Raw genomic sequence first — 22,586 nt, 5'->3', positions numbered from 1 at the left:
ATAGGTGCAGATTTTGGAAGGAAGATCAAGAAAGCTTTATGTCAGAGGTAGGGAACCTATGGCTCGGGAGCCAGGTAGGGCTCTCAAGCATTTCTTACCACAATAAAAATGTATGTTTGCTAACATTTTAAAGTAAACATCACAGAAATGACTGTTAAAAATAATATTAAAAATCAAAACTTTCTTATGCATTTTAATTCGTCCATCTATTTTCTACTGCAATACGGCCGACCACATCCATCTTTCTTGAAGATATTTTCCAGGCCAAACACCAAAACTTGATTATTACTGGGTAATGCGGTAGTCTACCTCGGTCATTGAGATGTCAACATGTAAATGTAAACTTTCCTCCTTTAGTCAAATAGTCACCTAGCTAAAGCTGCAGAACCAAGCCTTCTGACGAAGATGGCCAAAAGAATGAAATATACTGAGTATGGTGCAAAACCATGCAGCAGCAGAAGTTGCATTAATGGCAGCAAGTATTTGATTTATTATTAGACACTGCGCTGCTCACAAAAGTGTGCTGGCCACACCCCATTGGCGTGGGGTAGTGTGCCTGGTCTACATAATTAGAGCCCATTATATTTAAAACTGTTGGTCTTACATAAAAATGCACACATTTTATTGCATTCAATGTTTAAAAAAATGTATATGGCTCTCACAGATAAACATTTTAAAATATCTGGCCTTCATGGCTCTCTTAGCCAAAAAGGTTCCCGACCCCTGCTTTATGTGATGGTCATTGTGTGAGAAAACCCACGGGGAGAACATGCAAGCACACAGAGATGGCAGAGGGTGGAACTGAACTCTGGTCTCCTACCTGTGAGGCCTGCGTGCTAACCACTCGGCTGCTGTATTCATTGTGGTCTTAAAAAGTCCAAACCTGCAGAGACAATGCACACATAAGAAATAATGCAAATCCAATTAATAAATGAATGAATCCGTTCCAAAGACCAAAAAATGTAACACAAATCACTTCTTTGTAGTTTTACTATTACAGTTTTACATGCAGAAAACTATTGGAAATGCACATAAATACATATCAATGATGAATGAAAGGGATGAATGAACAGTGAACATCACGTTTACCTTCATAGAAGACATGATTGTTGCCAACGACGGCTATGAGGAAACAAGAAAGACGGACACCACATTTGTGTTTATTTTATTCCAATGTCGTTTGGCTCCATTGTGGGTTATTTTGCAGCCTCGATAAATAAGAAAAGCAGAGACTTGTGTTAGTTAGCAAAGAACTACAATGCCGACCGCTGATGATGTCATAAATATACAGAGCTGTGGTCGGGTTTCCATGCTAACATGCTGCTAACATGGACGCTTTGTGATAAGACACGGTTGGATTCAATAACATGACAAGACGTGTATTATATTGTATGCTAACCAGGAAAAAATGTATGCAGAATTGTCGATGCTAACTGGGGCGTATGATGCAGTACACCACTGCACACGATGACTATGGCTAAAATGAAAGCATTTTCCAAAATGCGGTCTTTAACGTGAAGAGAATCCATTTGGGTATTCTTAAACACAGCAAAGAGGAATACTCGCATTCTGCTTTGCAGACAATCCAACGCGATGAAGAAGTTAGCTCATATGAGGTATCAGCAAGTGGATGTGACACTTTGTTGGAGTTGCAGCGGTCGCCCTTGATTAACGGCCATCATCATCTGACTCACTGCACTGCCCGACACTGTGATGTCCACTGTACTAAAACATCTGTTTGACGGAGCACTTTGGTTCCTTCCACTGGCTTCCTGCACTATTGATTATTGACAGAAAGGCTCATACCTTACTCCTTACACCTTACTCCTCTGTCCGCATTGCAGGAGCTGACTATATTCTCTATTCTCTATTTTTTTTTAATGTAAATATCTTCTATTTGTATTCTCTAGCTATATTTCAGAGCTTGTTTGACTTTGGCATGGGTCTTATTGCAGCTTAATAAGTCACATATTTTATACAATTTTTCAACAATTTCAAAAAGTGTCAGAGGTGTGTTGTCCAAATTGTAGCCTTGACACTGGAATTTAGACAAAAAATGTTTTTAGTGGGCGGCACGGTGGTCTAGGGGTTAGCGCGCAGACCTCACAGCTAGGGGACCAAGGTTCAATCCCACCCTCGGGCATCTCTGTGTGGAGTTTGCATGTTCTCCCCGTGCATGCGTGGGTTTTCTCCGGGTACTCCGGTTTCCTCCCACATTCCAAAAACATGCTAGGTTAATTGGCCACTCCAAATTGTCCATAGGTATGAATGTGAGTGTGAATGGTTGTTTGTCTATATGTGCCCTGTGATTGGCTGGCGACCAGTCTAGGGTGTACCCCGCCTTACGCCCGAAGACAGCTGGGATAGGCTCCAGCACCCCCGCGACCCTCCTGAGGAAAAGCGGTAGAAAATGAATGAATGAATATTTTTAGTAAGCCCTACGAGGAACCATGCAGCTGTGTGTTTGTGTAGGTTTCATGCGAGCTGTGTGTCTCCAAGGAGCTGTAACTCTCCACCACAATAGATGCCATATATCACATGCAACAACGTAACATTACACAGCGGGACAATGCTAGCATAGGTACAGTATGGGAGCTGCAGTGCTAACATAACACTCTTATAATAGCATCATCATCATGCTAGGTTAGCCTATTCGATGAAGAAAAACTAAAGGATCAAACTTACAGTTCCCCCATCCGTATTTGACTGACTGATATTTGGCAGAGCTTTATTTTGACATGCGTAGCTTTACGTCATTGTATAAATGATTGTTCAATAAGACGTACAAAAATGATGCGTACTAACCACAGTCGCAAAAAAACGTATGTATGTCACAAGTCTTGAGTTAAGGAAGCTTTGAAAATGCAACGTCAGTCTTCCTCCTTTCTTCCAATAACTAAAGGAGTACCCCAAGGCTCTCTTTTAGGTCCATTGTTATTTTCGATTTATGTGAACAATCTTCGTCAAACCTCTTTTCATTTTTATGCAGGCGATACAGTCATCTACTGCTCCTCTCCTTCCATTGACAAAACCTTTGATTTCTTACAGTCTGCCTTTGCTGTTCAGTCCCATCTAAATCAGCTTAGGCTGGTGTTAAGTGCAGACTAATCTAAAGTTATGTTTTTCCCAAATGACCTCTCATGTAAAACACTGCTGAGGCCGCACAATTGAGCCAGATATTAACTCTGCACTTGTCCAACGTAATAGATGCCATATATGAAATTCAACAGTGTAGCATTAAGGAATGGGACAGGACACAAACTTTGTCATACGTGAGCTACGGTGCTAACATTACATTCACATTTTAACATGGCAACATCATGCTATTAGCCTATTTGTTGAATAAAAAAAATAAATAAAAAAAAAAAAAAAATGTACATGCCCCACCTCTGTAGATGTGCGTGGTAGTGCTCTAGGCTTTATTTTAATGTGTAGCGAAGCCTGTCTTTTAATGTTTTGACACAAAGCTGTCCTCTGTGAAGTTGTGGGCGTATGCATGCGTATGCGGCTAACCTAGCAAGGTGGTTCAGAAGCCATATCATGTCCATGAGTAAGGTTTTTTCCTTTTGTTGTCATTTAAAGCTGCAAATTCAAAATCCCCTTTTCTGTCAAAAGTGATGCAAAAAATGAGGGAGACGCTAGATTATTATCACATTTGGTGCTCATAAATACTAGGCTGTAGGGACAAATATTGCTTCTTGCACATCATTAAAAAGTCAATTTAGCATAAAAGGAGACCTTTTTAAAGGTCTACTACGCTGACTTTTCAGAGTTTGCTGTCCGCAGGTGATGCTGTTGGCCGTCTGTGGAGGCCAAACGACAGCATGGTTTCCCCCGTGGTGGTCATGAGCCAAAACTCTGAGCCATCTGTCAGAGTTAGCCTCCCGCTGCGACCTTCTCAATCTTGCTGGGACTTCTCTGGGAGCCAGATACCCTACTTATTCCGAGGACTAGCTGCTTGACCAAGATGTGTTGGACATGGATAATGACACACACTGTAGTAAGATTGTGTCCAATGAATGGGGATTGTGTAATTTTAGTAAATGTAATTGTATACACCCCGTGCAGATCGGCGGGCGTGGCTGCTGTGCACAGTCGGAATTCCAGTCTCGTTAGCGTCAAATCGATAGCACAGTGTAACAATATGGAGATATTTACGAGATTGAACAATCATGTTTGCCCGGAAAGAATTAGGTTAAATGATAGAGAGCTTTATCTAGTGGTACAGTTATCGATCCCGACTCGCGACGGCTCCATTTTAGCGCAGCCCAGCCCAGATTGGCTGTTCCCTGAGCATGCTGATCAATGTGGACATGTCTGTCTCTCGCTGCATTGCTGTGATAATTAGGCCCTGGAGGACATCAGCGCATTGGCAGATTAATCATTTGGACCCGCTGCTTTCAGGTGATTCTGAAAGGAAGAACCTTTAGGCTGCGTATGCACTGGGGGTGCAATTTGACAAAAATACACTTGGTTTGCTTCTCATTCCCACTGGTCATGGGACCAAATGATGTGCAGTCAAGAACATCAGGACTTGATGGGGCAAAACTCAAATATTCCAAATCAAAATGCCATCGGCTGGGTTCAATACAGAGGTTAGATTTCACGAGTAGCTTCTAGAACAGGGGTGGGCGAACTTTTTGACTCGCGGGTGACATTAATGGGGGGCCAGACTATATATTTTACACATATACATATGTATACACATAACAGCAGAAAGGACAAGCACCAGCAAATACAAATAGACGGTGAAGACATAAATTGCTGGGGATCACAATAGATCAGGGGTCGGGAACCTTTTTGGCTAAGAGAGCCATGAAGACCAGATATTTTAAAATGTGTATCTGTGAGAGCCATATACATTTTGAATGCAATAAAATGTGTGCATTTTTATGTAAGACCAACAGTTTTAGATATAATGGGCTCTAATTACGTAGACCAGGCACACTATCCCACGCCAATGGGGTGTGGCCAGCATACTTTCGTGAGCAGCGCAGTGTCTAATAATAAATCTAATACTTGTTGCCATTAATGCAACTTCTGCTGCTGCATAGTTTTGCACCGTACTCAGTATATTTCATTCTTTTGGCCATCTTCACCAGAAGGCTTGGTTCTGCAGCTTTAGCTATTTGACTAAAGGAGGAAAGTTTACATTTACATGTTTTTTTGACATCTCAATGACCGAGGTACACTACCGCATTACCCAGTAATAATCAAGTTTTGGTGTTTGACCTGGAAAATATCATCAGGAAAGATGGATATGGTCGGCCGTATTGCAGTAGAAAATAGATGGACGGATTAAAATGCATAAGAAAGTTGTTGATTTTTAATATTATTTTTAACAGTGATTTCTGTGATGGTTTACTTTAAAATGTTAGCAAAAATGCATTTTTATTGTGGTAAATGCTTGAGAGCCAGATACAGTCATCAAAAGAGCCCTACCTGGCTCCCGAGCCATAGGTTCCCTACCTCTGCAATAGATGAAAATATGAGCTGGAAACCTCATATTACAAATATACAACATAAGGTGGCCAGAAATATTTAAATATTGAACAAAGTTCTCAATCAGAAATCACTCCACACTCTTTATTGCTCTCTGGTTCTACCATATCTTACTTATTGTGTAGAAATATGGGATAATAACTATAAAAGCAATCTTCACTCGCTAAATGTACTGCAAAAAAGGTCAGTAAGGATAATTCATAATACTAACTCCTTATTTCTAAAATCACAAATACTTCAACTTGCTGATATAGTTCATCTTCAAACAGCTAAAATAATGCATAAGGCTAAAAATAACCAATTAGCTAAAAATACTCACCCAATACTTCTCTACAAGAGAGGAGAAATATGATCTCAGGGAAGAAGTACATTTGAAACACTTCTATGCTAGGACTACGTTATGCTAGCCCTAGCATTTCTGTATGTGGAATCAAACTATGGAATGGATTGAGTAAGGAAATCAAACAATGCACAACGATGAGCCAATTCAAGAAACAATACAAGCAGTTGATGTTTGCTAAATACAAGGATGAAGAGTCTTGAACCAGTCATGATGTGCTATATATATCACTATATTGACATGCACTATGGTACCCATTATGGCATTGGATGCTCATATCACCTCCTACTTTGGTACGAGGTGCATTATTAAAAAAAAAAAAACCTTAAACTGTATTATGGAAAGCAGGAAGTGAACAAATGTAACAGTTAGTGATTGTAAAAGTCCCAGATGGAGGGGTAGGATTTAATAAGCTTTGCTTCTTCCTACTCCTTTTGGACATGTGGAACTGGGAACTGATTATGGGATGCACTCAATTGTAATCTGATGCATGTTCAAATGAAATAAAACCATTACCATTACCGTTACAAATAATTCTAACAGTCCGCCTGGAATTATTGTATCTGTAAAAGTGTTATGCAACCCTTTTTTTCGGGAGCACTTTGTAAACAGCAGACCACATCAAATAACCACATTGATAAAAAAAAAAAAAAGCTACCCAAACCTTCAAAAGGTTGGCTCAAGTCAGGTTGTATGTTAAGTTTCAAAGTTTCAATGAAATACTTTGGAAAGAACGAGCGGGCCGTGTGTGGCCCCCGGGCCATAGTTTGCCCACCCCTTTTCTAGAAGATACTTTTAAAGAGGACCAAGGTTGCGTTCACACTCGTCATGTTTGCTTGGGTTAAAAGGTACATGTGTCAATACAATACAATCTGCGTTATTTTTAACATACATTTCACAATAAGCTTCTAAAGTATGCTTTCGTTCCAACACATTTTTGCTGTCATTAAGCCCTTTTCCGCCGGGACTGGTTCGGTTTTCGGTGCTGAACTCTTGCCGTATTGTTTGGTTCAACGCTGAGTGCTGAGCCGTTTGCATAATGGACCGGGGATGTGTTATCCAAGGTAAATACCTGACGCTTACCTCAACTTTCAACTGTTTCAACTTCATTGACCCATTTTTTTGGAAATATGAGCGACTTTGTCATGAAAGACTTTAATATAGTCACCAAATGCTGGAATTTGAACATCCTATTAACCTTCCTCTTGTGTTAGCTTTCTGGTATCATCTCTTATGTTCCCGGGTCGGTTTTGACCCACGTATTAAATCAACTATAAAATACACTAAAAATAATAAGTTACCATCAAATTTGCTTCTCATGTCTTGGTTACCTTCTTAGGCTTCCTCATCCATGAAAATGTTGCTTTTAATACTTTTGGTGTGGGCATGTAGGCCTTTTTTTTGCCACTATACCCCTCCATTTTAATTTCCAAAAATGGTCAAATGAACCTGAAAAGAATCATATTCATAAATTGAAGGTTCTTTTGTTACCTGGCTATTACTGAGGGCTATAGAACATATCTCTTAAATCAATTAGTTTGATTTATTTTCTCATTTTAGTATGAATCACTAAAGAAACATGTATGGTGTTGGGGTGAATTTTGACCCATATATGTATATTCATGTCAAGAAAAGGTAGAAAAAGTGATTGAGAACTTTAGTATAAAGTGAAATGAAAAAGCAGACCAGGTCCAGATCTTGGTTCACTGTACTTCTTGCCATTCTTTCCATGATCCAAATTGTAAAAGTGAAATCAGCCATCAGTCAAATGAGTGAATTCACCTCACATGTCTGGACCTTGTTTTTCTGCTGGTATACTGGAAAAGCGGTCAAAATGAGAATCCCCTGAAGCTTCCATGATGAGAAGAGGAGCTGGTTGTCATTGTGTTGGCTAATTGGACACTTATGATTTCAGTTGTGGCTCAAAATATTGCTTTATAGTCATATTATTATAACCGGGTCCAAACCGACCCTAACAATACAGTGGTCATAATTTCAACCACACCATTTTAAAATTTAGTAAAACAAATTTTTTTTGGTTTTATTTTGTTGAAATGGAGTTTCCTGACAAAGTCAAAAAGCCTTGATGCAATAAACAAATGTTATGTGATTCTTTTTATGCATTAAAATGTAAAACGGGTCGGTGCCGACCCTAACACGAGAGGAGGGTTAAAAAAAAAAAGGTCAGTCAGAGTGTCATTTCTTTGCACATTTCTTCATATTAAATCGCTATGTGTTGTGTAGGAGTGTCTTTCCACCATAAACATCTAAGTACACTAAGTCGCCATCTCGGTTTATTCCTTTAATCCACACTCCTATTACATTTAAATCCTGTTTTTTATGGTTATTTCTAGCACACAGTCGCTTAGTATTTGTAACACTTTGCGCCGTGTGGCGTTCACTGAGCTCAAGTGAACCAAACCGTACCAGAGCTGTACCTTGCAAAGCAAGACGTTGGTGTTGGTCCTCTTGTTTTGGGGCACACCAGGGTTCAGATAATCACATTCACACTTGACCAAACGAACATACCAGCAGAGCAAATGCACAAGTTGCTTTGAACCAAACCAAACCTGACAAGCGTGAACGCACCCTTAGTTTGGGAAGATAATGCTTGCTGAGGAAAAACAGAAAAGAAAGCAGACTCATGGGACTGACTTTACCGTGACAATGTTGGATCTTATGACCACTCTTGTCCTCCGCAGGGCTGCAGTATGTTTGCTTCGGTGAAGGCGTTCGAGGGGCAGCAGTACTCCACCCTGAAGAGGCAGTGCCTGCAGAGCGGCCTGCTCTTCGAGGACCCCCGATTCCCGGCCATTGATGACTCGCTCTTTTACCAGGGCAACAGGATCGGACGCGTGGTGTGGAAGAGGCCGCGGGTGAGTTGCTGGAGACGTTTATCACAACATATTTTGTGACATATGTAGGCACGTGTGGCTTGTGTTGACAACCATAAACTTTTTTGTTTCCTGTTTTTTATGACAGTATGAGCTGTTTGTTGTCTCCCTGAAACATTATAAAGGAAGCAGGAAAACTATCGCTAATTGGTGTAGGATTAAATGAAAAAGTTCTGCTTCTTTCTACTCCTTTCTGGGTGGAAGCATCTGAGGTTCCCTTTATTACAAATGGTTGAAACAAATCAATACAAAAGACAAGAAATACAATTACAAATATATAGAAAAATAAGTGAATACATACATTATGTATGCATAGACGTATGCCAATAAGATAATAATAAATCATTTATGCATGCAGTTGTGGACGGAATAACCTCCCCCTGCCCGCGCGCCGCTGCAGCGACAGCCAGCGTGCATTGCCATGGAAACTGGGTCACGCAGATTATATGTTTTGGTCTGTGCGGATGTCAGTCATGCAGACTGAGCGCTGCGAGATGAGCGGAAGGGAAAGAGGAGGGGAAGAAAAGCAGGAGGAGCTTCCCTTTCAAAGCCAGCCGAGCACGTGTGATTTTTTTTTTTTTTTTTTTGGAAAATATGCATACATGCAGCTCACTGAGGCTCCAAGTGTACATACTCCAAATAGTATTTTCATTTCTAGCTGAAGTCCTACATAATGACTGCACTGCACGGAGAAGTTAGCCCTGGCACCTTTTAATAAGAACAGCATTATTACTAGAACAATAATGGACATTTACCACACAATTTCACTCCATTCTACCGAAACCATTAAGCAGCATTTCCTCTTTCTAATGGCTACTGAAAGCTCCTTCAACACTGTGGGAGATTTTGCTTCGTGGAGGGTTAATAGAGTTTCACGCCAAACTACTTTGGGAATGGAGTGAGGTTTTCACACAATGAAGCGGAAATTGAATCCGGTTCCTGACAAAAGCTCATCGCAGGTGCAGTGAGGCATTTTGTGCACCACCCTTGGAGTAAACATTGCATCACACTACACCTGGTTTTCATCCAAGACAGATAACTGACACACCCTTAGAAAGCTGTCAAAATACCTGCTAGACGCTCTTGAGAAATTAAAGCTTATTGCTTTTTGATCAAATGTACTCTATGCTATACAATGCTATACTATCGACAATAATTTGTAGGACAATTATCGTTCGGGGAAAAATCTGTTGTCATGACAGTCCTAGTTGAGACACACAAGCACCAGACTTGATCGCCAAAACAACAGGCCTTTATTGCAGGTTTCAATGATCTCACCACAGGCGCAATAATCCCTGAAACAAACACGGGCGACTGTCGCGGACGTAGCCCACGCTAAGCTAAAACTCAACTCTGAACCCCCAACGTCACTTCCTGTCTGCCCTCCGCTCAGTTCCACTCAGAACACATTTACAGCACATGTGAGCACAATAACATGAACACAAAATAATGCCATTATTTTGGCCATGCTCCTCCTCAGGGTCACTGAGGAGACACAAGCCCCCGCATGATGCTAACGTATCTTATATTGTGTCTTATTTATGTCCTAAATGGCGTGTTCCATCTCATTATACATACAGTATTGGGTAATGCGACTGTAAAGGCGACTACTGTGTAGGGGTGTTATTTCATGTCTGGAGGGCTCTACTAATGTTAAAAACCCTATTTAGACAGCTTTCGATAAGTAAGGAATCCTACTTTGTGGAAATTCACTGATCATGATCTGGATGGGTCTGGAACCAGTTAACCACCATGGATAAGGGATTCCTGTAAACCTCTCAGTTATGAAGCACATTTACAATGTACTTGTGTCACATTAAGAAACAATTCTAGTTTGATTAAGTTTCATTAAGTTTGATCATTTTGTCGTTCTTCAGCAAATAGGCTGTAATGTTAGCACTGGAGCTCACTTGCCTATGCCAGTGTTGCTATCATTTGATTCATAGTGATATGGTTATGGACTCATAATAGACTTTATATGTTTAAGTAACCTTTGGCTGAATTCCGAACTGGGCAACCTCAGTGGTATTTGATGTTCGAGGATCCGACTGTGTGGATTTAAAATTTCCAACTTTTGAATCAGTTGGATTGGAAAATTACGACATACGTTGAGGTTTTGTGTGACGTCTTTTGTGGTGGTGATCTAACGTGGGTATTTTGTGTGGCTTAAGGGGTTTATTTTACAATAGTTGAATAATGTGTACAATGATGTAAGGCAGGCTTTGCTACGCTTTGCTACAAGGTTCTTGTTATATCATTTTCTTCAATTGTCTTTTATATTTATTTTTTTATATTTTATATTAGGACTTTCTAATTTTATAATTACGTCTATTATAATTATTGTGTTTTACTTTTTTTCCATAACCTAATATTCCACAAATTACAACATTATTTTTGTTTTGTTTGTTTCTCATAATATTACAACTATTAAAAAATAACGTATTTTCTTCTTTATCGTTTAAACTCTATGCTACTTTTCCTCATAATGTTACAAGTTTTTTTTTTCACTGACCATTTCAATATACAGTATACGATATTGTGCTTTGATAATGTACAGTTACTTGTACACGCATCTTCCTGCTGTAAAATGTTGAGTGAATTGACTTGTGAGACCCTCTGTTGGATTGGTAGCTACAACAAACTTTCCCCCCTGCAGATAGTGCCATCAAACCGCTTTCCATTTAAGGTGCGAATATACAAGGGCATGACAGATGGCGCCCTGCCTCTGATATTACTTCCAAAAGCCAAAAAATTGCCAGGCCAATTCCTAAACAGCACTGTTATACTCTACTCCATATTTTAAAGGATCCTAAGGAAAATTCCTGGAAGCAACTCCCATCCTGACGCCATGTTGTGGGCTTGCCAGGTGAATACATGGTAAACATTGGAGATGTGCAGCACACATCCCGTATTCTTTATATGTCATATTTTTTTAACACAGTCTGCATGCAAAGATGGGCCCCACCTGGCTGGCCGTGTTGTCATCGGAGGGGTGAAGGTTCAGGGGCATCCCAGTGAGCGGAAACGTTATCCTTGCTCCGATGCATCCAGGCGATATTTATGGCTGCGCTGAAGTCCCAGCGGCGGCGCAGGCGAGCATAAAGAGCGAGGGCTAATAAAATGTTGCTCCTCTTTAGTCGTCTCGTGCCAGCCGCCGCTCTGTCGTTCCTTCTCGTCCTATGGTCCAGCTAAATGTAATTGAGGAAAACAAATTAAATGAAGGCTAACAAGGCATTGGCGTACTTGACCAGTAGCACTACAGGAAGTGACTATTGAGGACTATATGGAGAGGGAAGGAAAGACTATCAGCGCTATCAGGGCTTTATAGATTGTGCAAAATTGACTTGATGTCCTAACAGTGATATGGAGTATACCCCCAACACTTCACAGACGACAACTTTGTAAAAAAAAAAGCAGGCTTCGCTACACATCTGAAAATAATGTCAGTCAGTCACAAATGTGGGAGTTGATTGCTTTGTTTTTCTTTGATGAATAGGCTAACCTAGCATGATGATGACTGTAATGTTGGCACAGGAGCTTAGCTGGCAATGCTAGTGTTGCCAGCATTTGACTTTGTGATGAGGATTTGAAATTAGGATAGATTTCCATGATTCCAACTTCTACAACCTTGTGTTTACCTTTGTGTTTATTCACAAGCTGGCAACATTTTTGAAGCTGACCGTACCAAAGACGTGTGATGTACATTGATGTTTTGCACGGTCGTGTTTTATGCAACATATGCAGTGACGTAAAGAAGGCTTCACTACACATCTTAAAATCCATTTCTGGAGCTCTGCCACCTAGCTACAGACATGGGTGCTCTAAGTTTGATCATTTTGTCGTTCTTCAGCAAATAGGCTGTAATGTTAGCACTGTAGCTCACTTGCCTATGCTAGTGTTGCTATCATTTGATTCATAGTGATATGGTTATGGACTTATGATAGACTTTATATGTTTAAGTAACCTTTGGCTCAATTCCGAACTGGACAACCTCAGTGGTATTTGATGTTAGAGGATCCGACTGTGTGGATTTAAAATTTCAACTTTTAAATCAGTTGGATTGGAAAATTACGATGACGTCTTTTGTGGTGGTGATCTAACGTGGGTATTTTGTGTGACTTAAGGGGTTTATTTTACAATAGTTGAATAATGTGTACAATGATGTAAGGCAGGCTTTGCCACGCTTTGCTATATAATTTGCTTTATAATTACGTCTATTATAATTATTGTGCGGCGGCACGGTGGTCTAGGGGTTAGCGCACAGACCTCACAGCTAGGAGACCAGGGTTCAATTCCACCCTCGGGCATCTCTGTGTGGAGTTTGCATGTTCTCCCCGTGCATGCGTGGGTTTTCTCCGGGTACTCCGGTTTCCTCCCACATTCCAAAAACATGCTAGGTTAATTGGCGACTCCAAATTGTCCATAGGTATGAATGTGAGTGTGAATGGTTGTTTGTCTGTGTGTGCCCTGTGATTGGCTGGCGACCAATCCAGGGTGTACCCCGCCTTACGCCCGAAGACAGCTGGGATAGGCTCCAGCACCCCCGCGACCCTTGTGAGGAAAAAGCGGCAGAAAATGAATGAATAATTATTGTGATTTATTTTTTTCCATAACCTAATATTCCACAAATTAAAACATTATTTTTGTTTTGTTTGTTTCTCATAATATCACAACTATAAATATTTTTTTCTTTAACGTTTAAACTCTATGCTACTTTTCCTCATAATGTTACAAGTTTGTTTTTTTTCGCTGACCATTTCAACTTTTTTTTATGCTCATTTTTTGGCCCTTTGTATTGACTTGTGGACTCCCATAGAGCAGTTACACACAATAACCAGCACACCCTCTGTGACATCACAAAGGGGCAGTTTTACCACGCCTTTTGAAACCGAGCTTTTTCAGCCATCCCAAACTTCTTTCAGGCCTCACTTTCAAATGCGCAAACCTCATTATCTGAAACTTTGGTATTTTTTAACATGAGAATACAACATTCTAACAGAAATCAGAAAAGTGGAAAAAGCATAATAGGTCCCCTTTAATGCTTATTTGAGAACATATTGTTTAAAAGTAAGCGTCACGTGACTGTATGTGACTGTACGTGTATTCATCAGCGTATGCATGTCTTTGAAATTCCTTGTAAGAATATGATGCAAGATTGATTGTTTAATAACTGTGACATATACGTATGACATGTATTATACTTTGCATACTACTGCAGGCTGGCATACTTTACGTCCAAAAGAACTTAATACTTCATTTTTTTTGTGTGTGTTTTTAGTTATTTCTGTTGTTGTTTTTAAATTTCCTATTTAAACTTTTTTGAAATTGTACATTTTCCTCTTGTAATTATGCCTTTATTCCCATAATATTTTAAGTTAATTCTAGTAAAATTCCAACCTTTTTTTTGCAACCTCATTTTCCAAAACTACGACTTTGTTATTTTGTCCGTTTTTCATAATACAGTATTATGAGAATAGTGTCTTTTTTCTTTATTATTTCAAATATATGGTACTAAAATTATTTTTTCCCATCATAATCACATTGTCCTTCTAAAGTTATGACTTTTTCTTGTTAGATTGGAACTTTTTTTATTTTGATATCTACAAAATTCTTGCAGATTTTTGCTGATATTTCCATCCCATAAAAAAACAGCTACACCCAGCAAGTGGCTCCAGGGCCGCAATTTGGACACCCCTGTATACGCGGCATCTATTACATCGGACAAGTGCAGAATAAGGTGTTGTCACCTATGTCAAGATGACGGTTGTTTATGGCCAGCACAGTCGTTTACGTGAGAGAAGAGCCACGCCCGACCAGAATAGTTAGCTTGTTCAGTTGTTGCGTGGTCGTGGTGGTTGATGGATGGCGCCGAGGGGGCGACTGCAAAGCTGGTGGACAGGTTCTCAGTAGCGGTCTAAATGATGAGGCTGCACTCTGAGGCCGCAATGTTCACATTACTTCACTGCAGGGCCGGCTGGGCGGGGATCGATACTCTATTACTCTTCTACCTGAGACACTTCCCCAGAACCCAAAACAAAACCAGTGATTAGCGATCTTCAAGGAAAACTGCACTTTTATTCTTGGCATTTCATGGATTTTTTTTTTTTTTCGGTGTGTCCCGTTCCAAAAAATCTCCACAGAAGCTCCATGTACTCATGCTGCATTGTGAGCTGAAGGTGGGGCTCTACTAGTTGAGACTGGTGGGTGTGGGCCTCACAGGATTTTTGCAGCAAAACTGCAGAGTCAACAAATTGCTGACCTTGCTCGGGTGTGGATTTGCATTGAATCACATTCACACGCAGCTTTGAAGGCTTGGCTGTCAATATATGGATGATTTCATGTCGTGCTCACCTTCACCTTCTCGCCACCGGATCACCCGGGTCAACATGTGGGGGCTGTGAATGACAATTAGCGGGGTACAAACTTTTTACAATGATAAGAAAAGACTGTGGGTGCTCAAAGCAGTCCATTGTCGGAAAAGATGTGCCAAGCACTTCTAAATACCTGACCTGCTGCACATCTCGCCTGAGCAGTGACGCCAACTTGCCGATTTGTTGCCATCCCAACCCCCCTTTGACACCATATTTCTCAAAAAACCTAGCAACTTTTTCTGGTGTCGTCGGGGAGTTTTCTGCTATTTGGGGACTCAAAAGTGAAAGCACATATTGTTCGACATTTTGTGTTCAGCGGGTGCTGTTGTAAAGTCCATCTCACTCAGAGGCAGAGCTGGCAGTGTACGGCCAACTTCCGAGTCATGATGCCACATAGGTGGCACTCGTCCTGTTTTAGACAGCGAGATGTAAAAGGCAAATGTTTCTTCATCTTAATATTTGTGAAGCTCCGTTGCTATTACATACATTCACCAGAAGAGAGTACTAAAGCTCAGACGACAGTTAAAGCAGATACCGTAGCCTAGGCATCCACGATCCAAGAACATAAGAACACAATGTTTGAAAAATCAGTCAATGTCATCAAAAATGGTTGGTAAAAATGGGTTCATGTGAACAATTGAATAAACACAGCATAATCGGCTATTGGCTGTCTAATTGTGCTAAGGTTCTAAATCGCCAACATGTGACGGGAGACCTTTGAGAGGCGCTGGCCAACTTATTTTATTTTAATTAGGAATGTCCGATAGTGGCTTTTTTGCGATAACCGATATGTCGAAATTGTCCATCTCTCAATTTCTGATTCCGATACAGATGTGTGTAACATCACATATATTTTTCTTGAGTAAAATTGTTGTAAAGATAATTAATGTATTACATATTTGATATAATAATACACTTGTGTTTCTTGTGCCTTGATTTATGTTTTTTTTTTAGAAAGATTTAACTAATTTTTAGCTAAAGGCATTATTTTGTTGATGTAATGTGAATTATTACTACTGTGTGGGATCAACAAAGTGCTTATTCATTCATCATTACTCCATTTGTGTTCCTTTTCTATTTGGTTTAATAGCAGTGTTGCCATATTTGGTTAACACATCTACCGCTACAGTTTGTCTAATCTTTCTTCCATGTCAAATCCAAAAAAAAAAAAAAAAAAGCTATAAAAAAAGTTATTGGTATCAGTCAGCAGAAAATTATAACATCATGTATCCCTAATTTTAGGTCGAACACAACCCCCACAAAAGCCCTCAGTAGCGCCCTCTAACGAGAGGTGGAACATATTAGCACTGGTCACCAAGGAGCCCAATTGACACCAAATGCAATCATGACGTACTCCTTTTTCTGTTTGTGTGTGCATGTAGGAGCTTTGTGAGGACCCTCATCTGTTCGTAGACGGCATCAGCGCGCACGACTTGCACCAGGGGCAGCTGGGTAATTGCTGGTTTGTGGCGGCGTGCTCCAGTCTGGCCTCCAGAGAGTCTCTGTGGCAAAAAGTAAGTGTTCAACTTTCTCTGCCATGACTATTTGTACATACTATATACTACAGTAAAGTCTCGTTATATCGATATCGGTTATAACGAATTACTGCTTATTACGATACTATTTTCATTTCCCGGGAAATTTCTAGTCTTTTATGATATAATTAGTTCTGTTAGTACGATACCCGGTTATTATGATAATCCGGTTACTACGATGCCCTTTTCATCTCCCGCCAGCCAATTTGGTCTGCTTATATCGATACAAAAGCAGCTTAAATCAATCTTTGCTTAAGGATTTCAATACCAAAAAAGAACACGGCAAACGGCTGCTTCCAGTCAACTTTATTTTTCACACTTCCACCACCAGAGCGCAGCACACACACCGATTCCCGCACTTCCTGGTTCACAGGTCATGCTCAACCCGCCCCACATAGCTGGCCAAACACATGCCTGCAACAGTTTCTCTCGTGTGTATAGAATCTATACACACGAGAGAAACCACGAACGCCAGCATGTACATATGAAAAACAGTGATTATTGCAAGCGATAAAAAGATATCTGAATACAACACAATTAAATACATGTATTTGTACGCTTGTGTCTTCGTTGGAGTAGGTGTGTATGCTATGTCAGTTGGTTCTTCTGTTGCAGGCATGTGTTTGGCCAGCTATGTGGGGCGGGTTGAGCACGACCTGTGAACCAGGAAGTGCGGGAATCGGTGTGTGTGCTGCGCTCTGGTGGTGGAAGTGTGAAAAATAAAGTTGACTGGAAGCAGCCGTTCGCCGTGTTCTTTTTTGGTATTGAAATCCTTAAGCAAAGATTGATTTAAGCTGCTCGACATTGTTCTATACTATAGAACAATGTCGAGTGCATTATTGCCCACTTTTAATGCAGTTCGGCGCAGGATCGGATATATCGACAGTTCGGTTATATCGATATTTTTTCCGACTCCCGACAATATCGATATAACGATACTTTACTGTATATACACACCGACGTAGTACATATATATACATGTACATAGTTGTTTTTTGATTGGTTAAGATTACACTCTGCTGTGTTAAACCCTCTCACGCCTTCTCTCCTCCCTTTTTTGGGAGGGATGGAGGCGTGGTCTACGCTTGGTCTACGAAATTGGACGCCAATAACATCATCAAATCTTACCTTTATGCATTCCCACATAGTATTCCATTTTGGGACCAAATACTATGAGGTGAAAGAAGAACAATCTTAACGAGTTAAGTTTGTCTATGAAAAAGTACACAGCCATCCTCACGAGGGTCACGGAGGATGCTGGAGCCTTTCCCAGCTGTCTTTGGTCGAGAGGTGGGGTACACCCTGGACTGGTGGCCAGCCAATCACAGGGCACATATAGACAAACAACCATTCACACTCACATTCATACCTATGGACAATTTGGAGTGGCCAATTAACCTAGCATGTTTTTGGAATGTGGGAGGAAACCGGAGTACCCGGAGAAAAAACATGTAACATGCAAACTCCACACAGAGATGGCCGAGGGTGGAATTGAACTCGGGTCTCCAAGCTGTGAGGCCTGCGTGCTAACCACTCGTACGCCATGCAGCCCTGTATTTGAAGGGTTATGTATAATTTCTTTGCTGCGTCAATGTTGAACATAATTGATTGTTTTGCTTACCTGACTGGTAGGAAGAGGTCTGCTGCAGCGCGTCAAAAACAGGGCACCCTGTACACCGTGAATCCTGTTCATGGTGCCCCCTCCTTTGCATGATATGATGCCGTTGCAAGTGTTGCACTGCACCAACCGGTCGTCTGTCCATGGTTGAAATGGATGAACAAACATTTCCTGACGGCCGCCGACTTCTTCTTTGTTGGTGTTATGCGGCCATTTTTCCCGGTTGGCGCGCTGGTCGATCATCGAAAGTAGAAACGGAAAAAAAAGTGAACGATTCCAGGAGAACCGGAATGTTAGTCGCGGGTCCCATCGATGCTCGATGCCCAGGTTTTCTATGCTCTAACTATGACAATATTCCATTTATTAACATTGTATCCTGTATCATAGAAATTATGTTCTCGGTGGGATTTGGAGCCAAACTAACCACTACCACTACCGTCTACAACCGTAGAGGATCTTTCCATAATGTTTCACAAATAGATGCACTCCTGTTATGTACTAGAGCAGGGGTGCTCACACTTTTTCAGCATGCGAGCTACTTTTAAAATGACCGAGTCAAAATGATCTACCCACTACAAAAATGCAAAACATCTATTTATTTTCAAATGTATTGAGGATTATTTGTACGTACAATGTATGTTGATGTACCTTACATAACCAAATGAGCCAATATTGCAAAACACACATAATTAACTATTAACATTTTTTGTAATTACCTGAGTTTACTTTGATGACTTGCACTGAATTGAACCAGCCAGGGATGCATAGTCCGGACAGTAGCTGCTGATAGCCAGCCTCAAGCACACTTCCAAATGTTTATCAGTGATGGATAATATCCGTATCATAATATCCGTATAATATTCCATATCCGTATGGCCTTTTTACTTGGTCCAGCTCCTTCACTCATTTTAGTGACCATAAACTTTAGCGAGGGCTTAAAATCTCGCAATTCGCCGACTAGCTTAGCACTTTGCATCGTTGTTTACGCATGAGCGGTGACCTAAAGGTCAAAATTCAGTTGTCATCTGACTGGTTGTCCTGTATGTCAATCAATTAACGGGGATGGATGATAGGCTGACATCGTAAGTTCTGCTGCACTTAGAGACGTTGTTTGATTTGATTGGTCGCCCGAAGGGCAACATTCAGTTGTCATCTGAATGGCTGCCCTGTATATCAATCAAGTGACGGCATTGATGCTGGGATGATATTTTTTTTAATGTCACGCCGCGATCAACCAGCGATCGACTAGTACCACCTCCGCGATCGACCGGTAGATCGCGATCGACTTAATGAGCACCCCTGTACTAGAGGATCTTTGTGTAGTGTTTTTAAAAGTTTAAAACAGCAGAGTGGTCCTGTCATTTAGACAATCTTCCACCAGGGAAAACAGTGCTTGCGTTGGAATGGATGGCTGTATTATCCGTAGTGGAAGTTGACCTTTAGGTGGCTCGTGCTCTCCCATAAAAGACACCAAAAGACATCAAAAATAGTTTGAGAAAAAGTAGTTTGGGTTGCTTTTTGACAACTTGACAAAGTGTGTAGGCCAGTGTGAGCCGCCTGCTGTTAATTGTGTAATAAACGCTGTCTTACTAAATCTTAAACGGTTGATATTAATCCAAAGACTGGGGAAAAATCATTTGCAGAGCAGATGAAATAATAAATTGTCAGGCCGGATCTGTCCCCTCTCTAATGCTGGGGTACTAATTTGTAGTTGGAGATCAGAGAATGGTTGCGGTATGAAAATGGGGGTGTTAGATCTCAGCGCAGTAAAGCAGTCACGTTCATCCACCTCCAACTTTTCATAGTCCGGGTCTCTCAGGAGAAGATTCCTCCCATTGAAACCAGCACTGCTGCTTCAAAAACGTCATTTTTCTTTCATAGCATTTGGTCGTTAATCAGCAGCCAATATCTGCAAGTTGGTTTCATTTGCAGCCTCTCTTAGATCTTTTTAATTACAGCCTCTTGTATGCCAGAGTAGAGTATTAGCATGCAGCATACAGCCTGCAGCGGCCAGTCTACCGGGCATCGTCTTCCTTCATAACAGGACTCATTTTGCAAAAAACGCAGCCCATTTGTTTGGCTCTTGCTCATAAATTGAAACACGACTGAGGATGCCAAATAATGAGTTATATTTATGCACTCAAGACTTAAGGCAAGATCGATTTTATTCGACTGTGCCGTGTTAGATGTTCGATAGAGCTGCACACAGAGGTTCCGAGAGTCCAAAAATCCATCAGTAATTTCAAAAGTGAATGAGATCATTAGTCATAACACTGTGACGGTTGAGGGTCAACTTAGCAGGACATAAAAGATTGCTTTCATTTTGCACGGTCATTCGCACAACAGCAAGAGCTTGTTTGGAATTGCTGCCGAAATTCATTCATTCATTCATTCATTTTCTACCGCTTTTTCCTCACGAGGGTCGCGGGGGGTGCTGGAGCCTATCCCAGCTGTCTTCGGGCGAGAGGCGGGGTACACCCTGGACTGGTCGCCAGCCAATCACAGGGCACATATAGACAAACAACCATTCACACTCGCATTCATACCTATGGACAATTTGGAGTGGCCAATTAACCTAGCATGTTTTTGGAATGTGGGAGGAAACCGGAGTACCCGGAGAAAACCCACGCATGCACGGGGAGAACATGCAAACTCCACACAGAGATGGCCGAGGGCGGGGACCGAACTCTGGTCTCCTAGCTGTGAGGTCTGCGCACTAACCACCAGACCGCCGTGCCGCCCCGCTGCCGAAATTGTCATTTTAATTTTAATATTTCAATAATAATATTGGCTAACCGATATCATCAGATAACACTGAAATAAAATGAAATATTGGTTCATATTTGTATGGATCATTCTGTAATGATACCCGCGAATGAGTGATGTTGTGCAACAAGCTTGCTAGCTAGTACGTCCACAATATGGAATCAAATCCAGGTTTTTCCTTTGGCTTGTAAATATGCAATTTGCAATGAAAGCGCTGGTTATTCATCCAATTATGATATTTGTAATTGGTTATTTTCATCATGCTGCCTTCATGCGTGATGTCCTGAATGAGCCCAGTTTATCATGTCAATGATTGTATTAGTCCAGCGTTTCATATTGCATCACACACACACACACACACACACACTGGCATATTTGTCACACTTAAATGTTTCAGATCATTTAAATGTCAGTCAATGACAACACAAATTAACACAAAATGCAGTTTTGAAGTGAATCTTTTTATTATTAAGGGAGAAAAAAAATTCAAACCTACATGGACCTGTGTGGAAAAGCGAAGCTGAGATGAATTGAGATCTATCAGTCTGGAAAAGGTTATAAAGCCATTTCTTAAGCTTTGGGATTCCAGCAAACCACCAGCCATTATCCACAATCAGCAAACTAATGGAACAGTGGTGACACTTCCTAGATGTGGTCAACCAAAATGACCCCAAGACTCATCAAAGAGCTCACAAAAGACCCCCACAACAACATACAAACATCCAACATCCATCCAGGCCTCATTTGCCTCAGTTAAGGTCAGTGGTCATGACTCCACTGTAAGAAACACACTGGACAAAAACGGCCTGCATGGCAAAGTTCCAAGACCAAAACCTCTACTGAACATTTTGTGATGATCCCCGAGACCTTTGGGAAAATACTATGTGGTCTGACGAGACAAAAGTTTAACTTTTTTTTCTGGCGTATAAGTAATGCCGCATTTCAGAAAAAGAACATCATACCAAGAGTAAAATATGGTGGTGGTAGTGTGATGGTCTGGGCCTGGAAGACTTGCTGTGATAAATGGAACCATGAATTCTGTCTACCAAAAAATCCTGAAGGAGAATGTCCGGCCATCTGTTGGTGACCACAAGCTGAAATTTTGCCAAAAGTTTGCCAAAATTCCTCCACAGCGCTGTAAGAGACTCATTGCAAGTTATCACAAACGCTTGATTGCAGTTGTTGCTGCGAAGGGTCACTTTTTCACAGAAGACCATGTGGGTTTGGATTTTTTTTTCTTTAATAATAAAATGTTTCATTAAAATAAAAACTATATGATTGTAATGATTTTATTTCATTACATTTAATATAATATAAGTTACACTGAAGTCCATCACATGTTTATACTTGAACAATTCAAAAGGAGTAGACAAATGCATAGCATAGATTTAAGTCTATAAATATATATATAGATGTATAGTATACACAGTATCGTAGATCTCTGTCTACCGTCCCCTGTGATTGGGTGGGACCATGTAAGACTACCAGGGGAATCTGCTACATGAAGACAACTACACAAAGGTCCCCGTCATGGGGACTACAGATTACAAACAATTGTAC

General features: G+C 40.8%; 1 protein-coding gene across 2 annotated transcripts in view; it reads left to right on the top strand.

Annotated features, from left to right (window-relative positions):
• The window catches only part of capn5b (calpain 5b), a 47,735-nt gene that overhangs the window by 6,136 nt on the left and 19,013 nt on the right, over nucleotides 1–22,586 (top strand). For both annotated transcript variants that reach the window (XM_058086586.1, XM_058086585.1), the window contains exons 2-3: nucleotides 8,545–8,718; nucleotides 16,490–16,621. In XM_058086586.1, the coding sequence (XP_057942569.1) occupies nucleotides 8,554–8,718; nucleotides 16,490–16,621 (297 nt within the window). In that variant the 5' untranslated portion in view covers nucleotides 8,545–8,553. The remainder of the gene's footprint in view (nucleotides 1–8,544; nucleotides 8,719–16,489; nucleotides 16,622–22,586) is intronic.

The sequence above is a fragment of the Doryrhamphus excisus genome, chromosome 11 (assembly GCF_030265055.1).
Source record: "Doryrhamphus excisus isolate RoL2022-K1 chromosome 11, RoL_Dexc_1.0, whole genome shotgun sequence".
In the NCBI taxonomy this organism is placed as follows: domain Eukaryota; kingdom Metazoa; phylum Chordata; class Actinopteri; order Syngnathiformes; family Syngnathidae; genus Doryrhamphus; species Doryrhamphus excisus.
The sequence above is the reverse complement of the archived record's forward strand: the minus strand, read 5'-3'. Positions and strand labels throughout refer to the sequence as shown.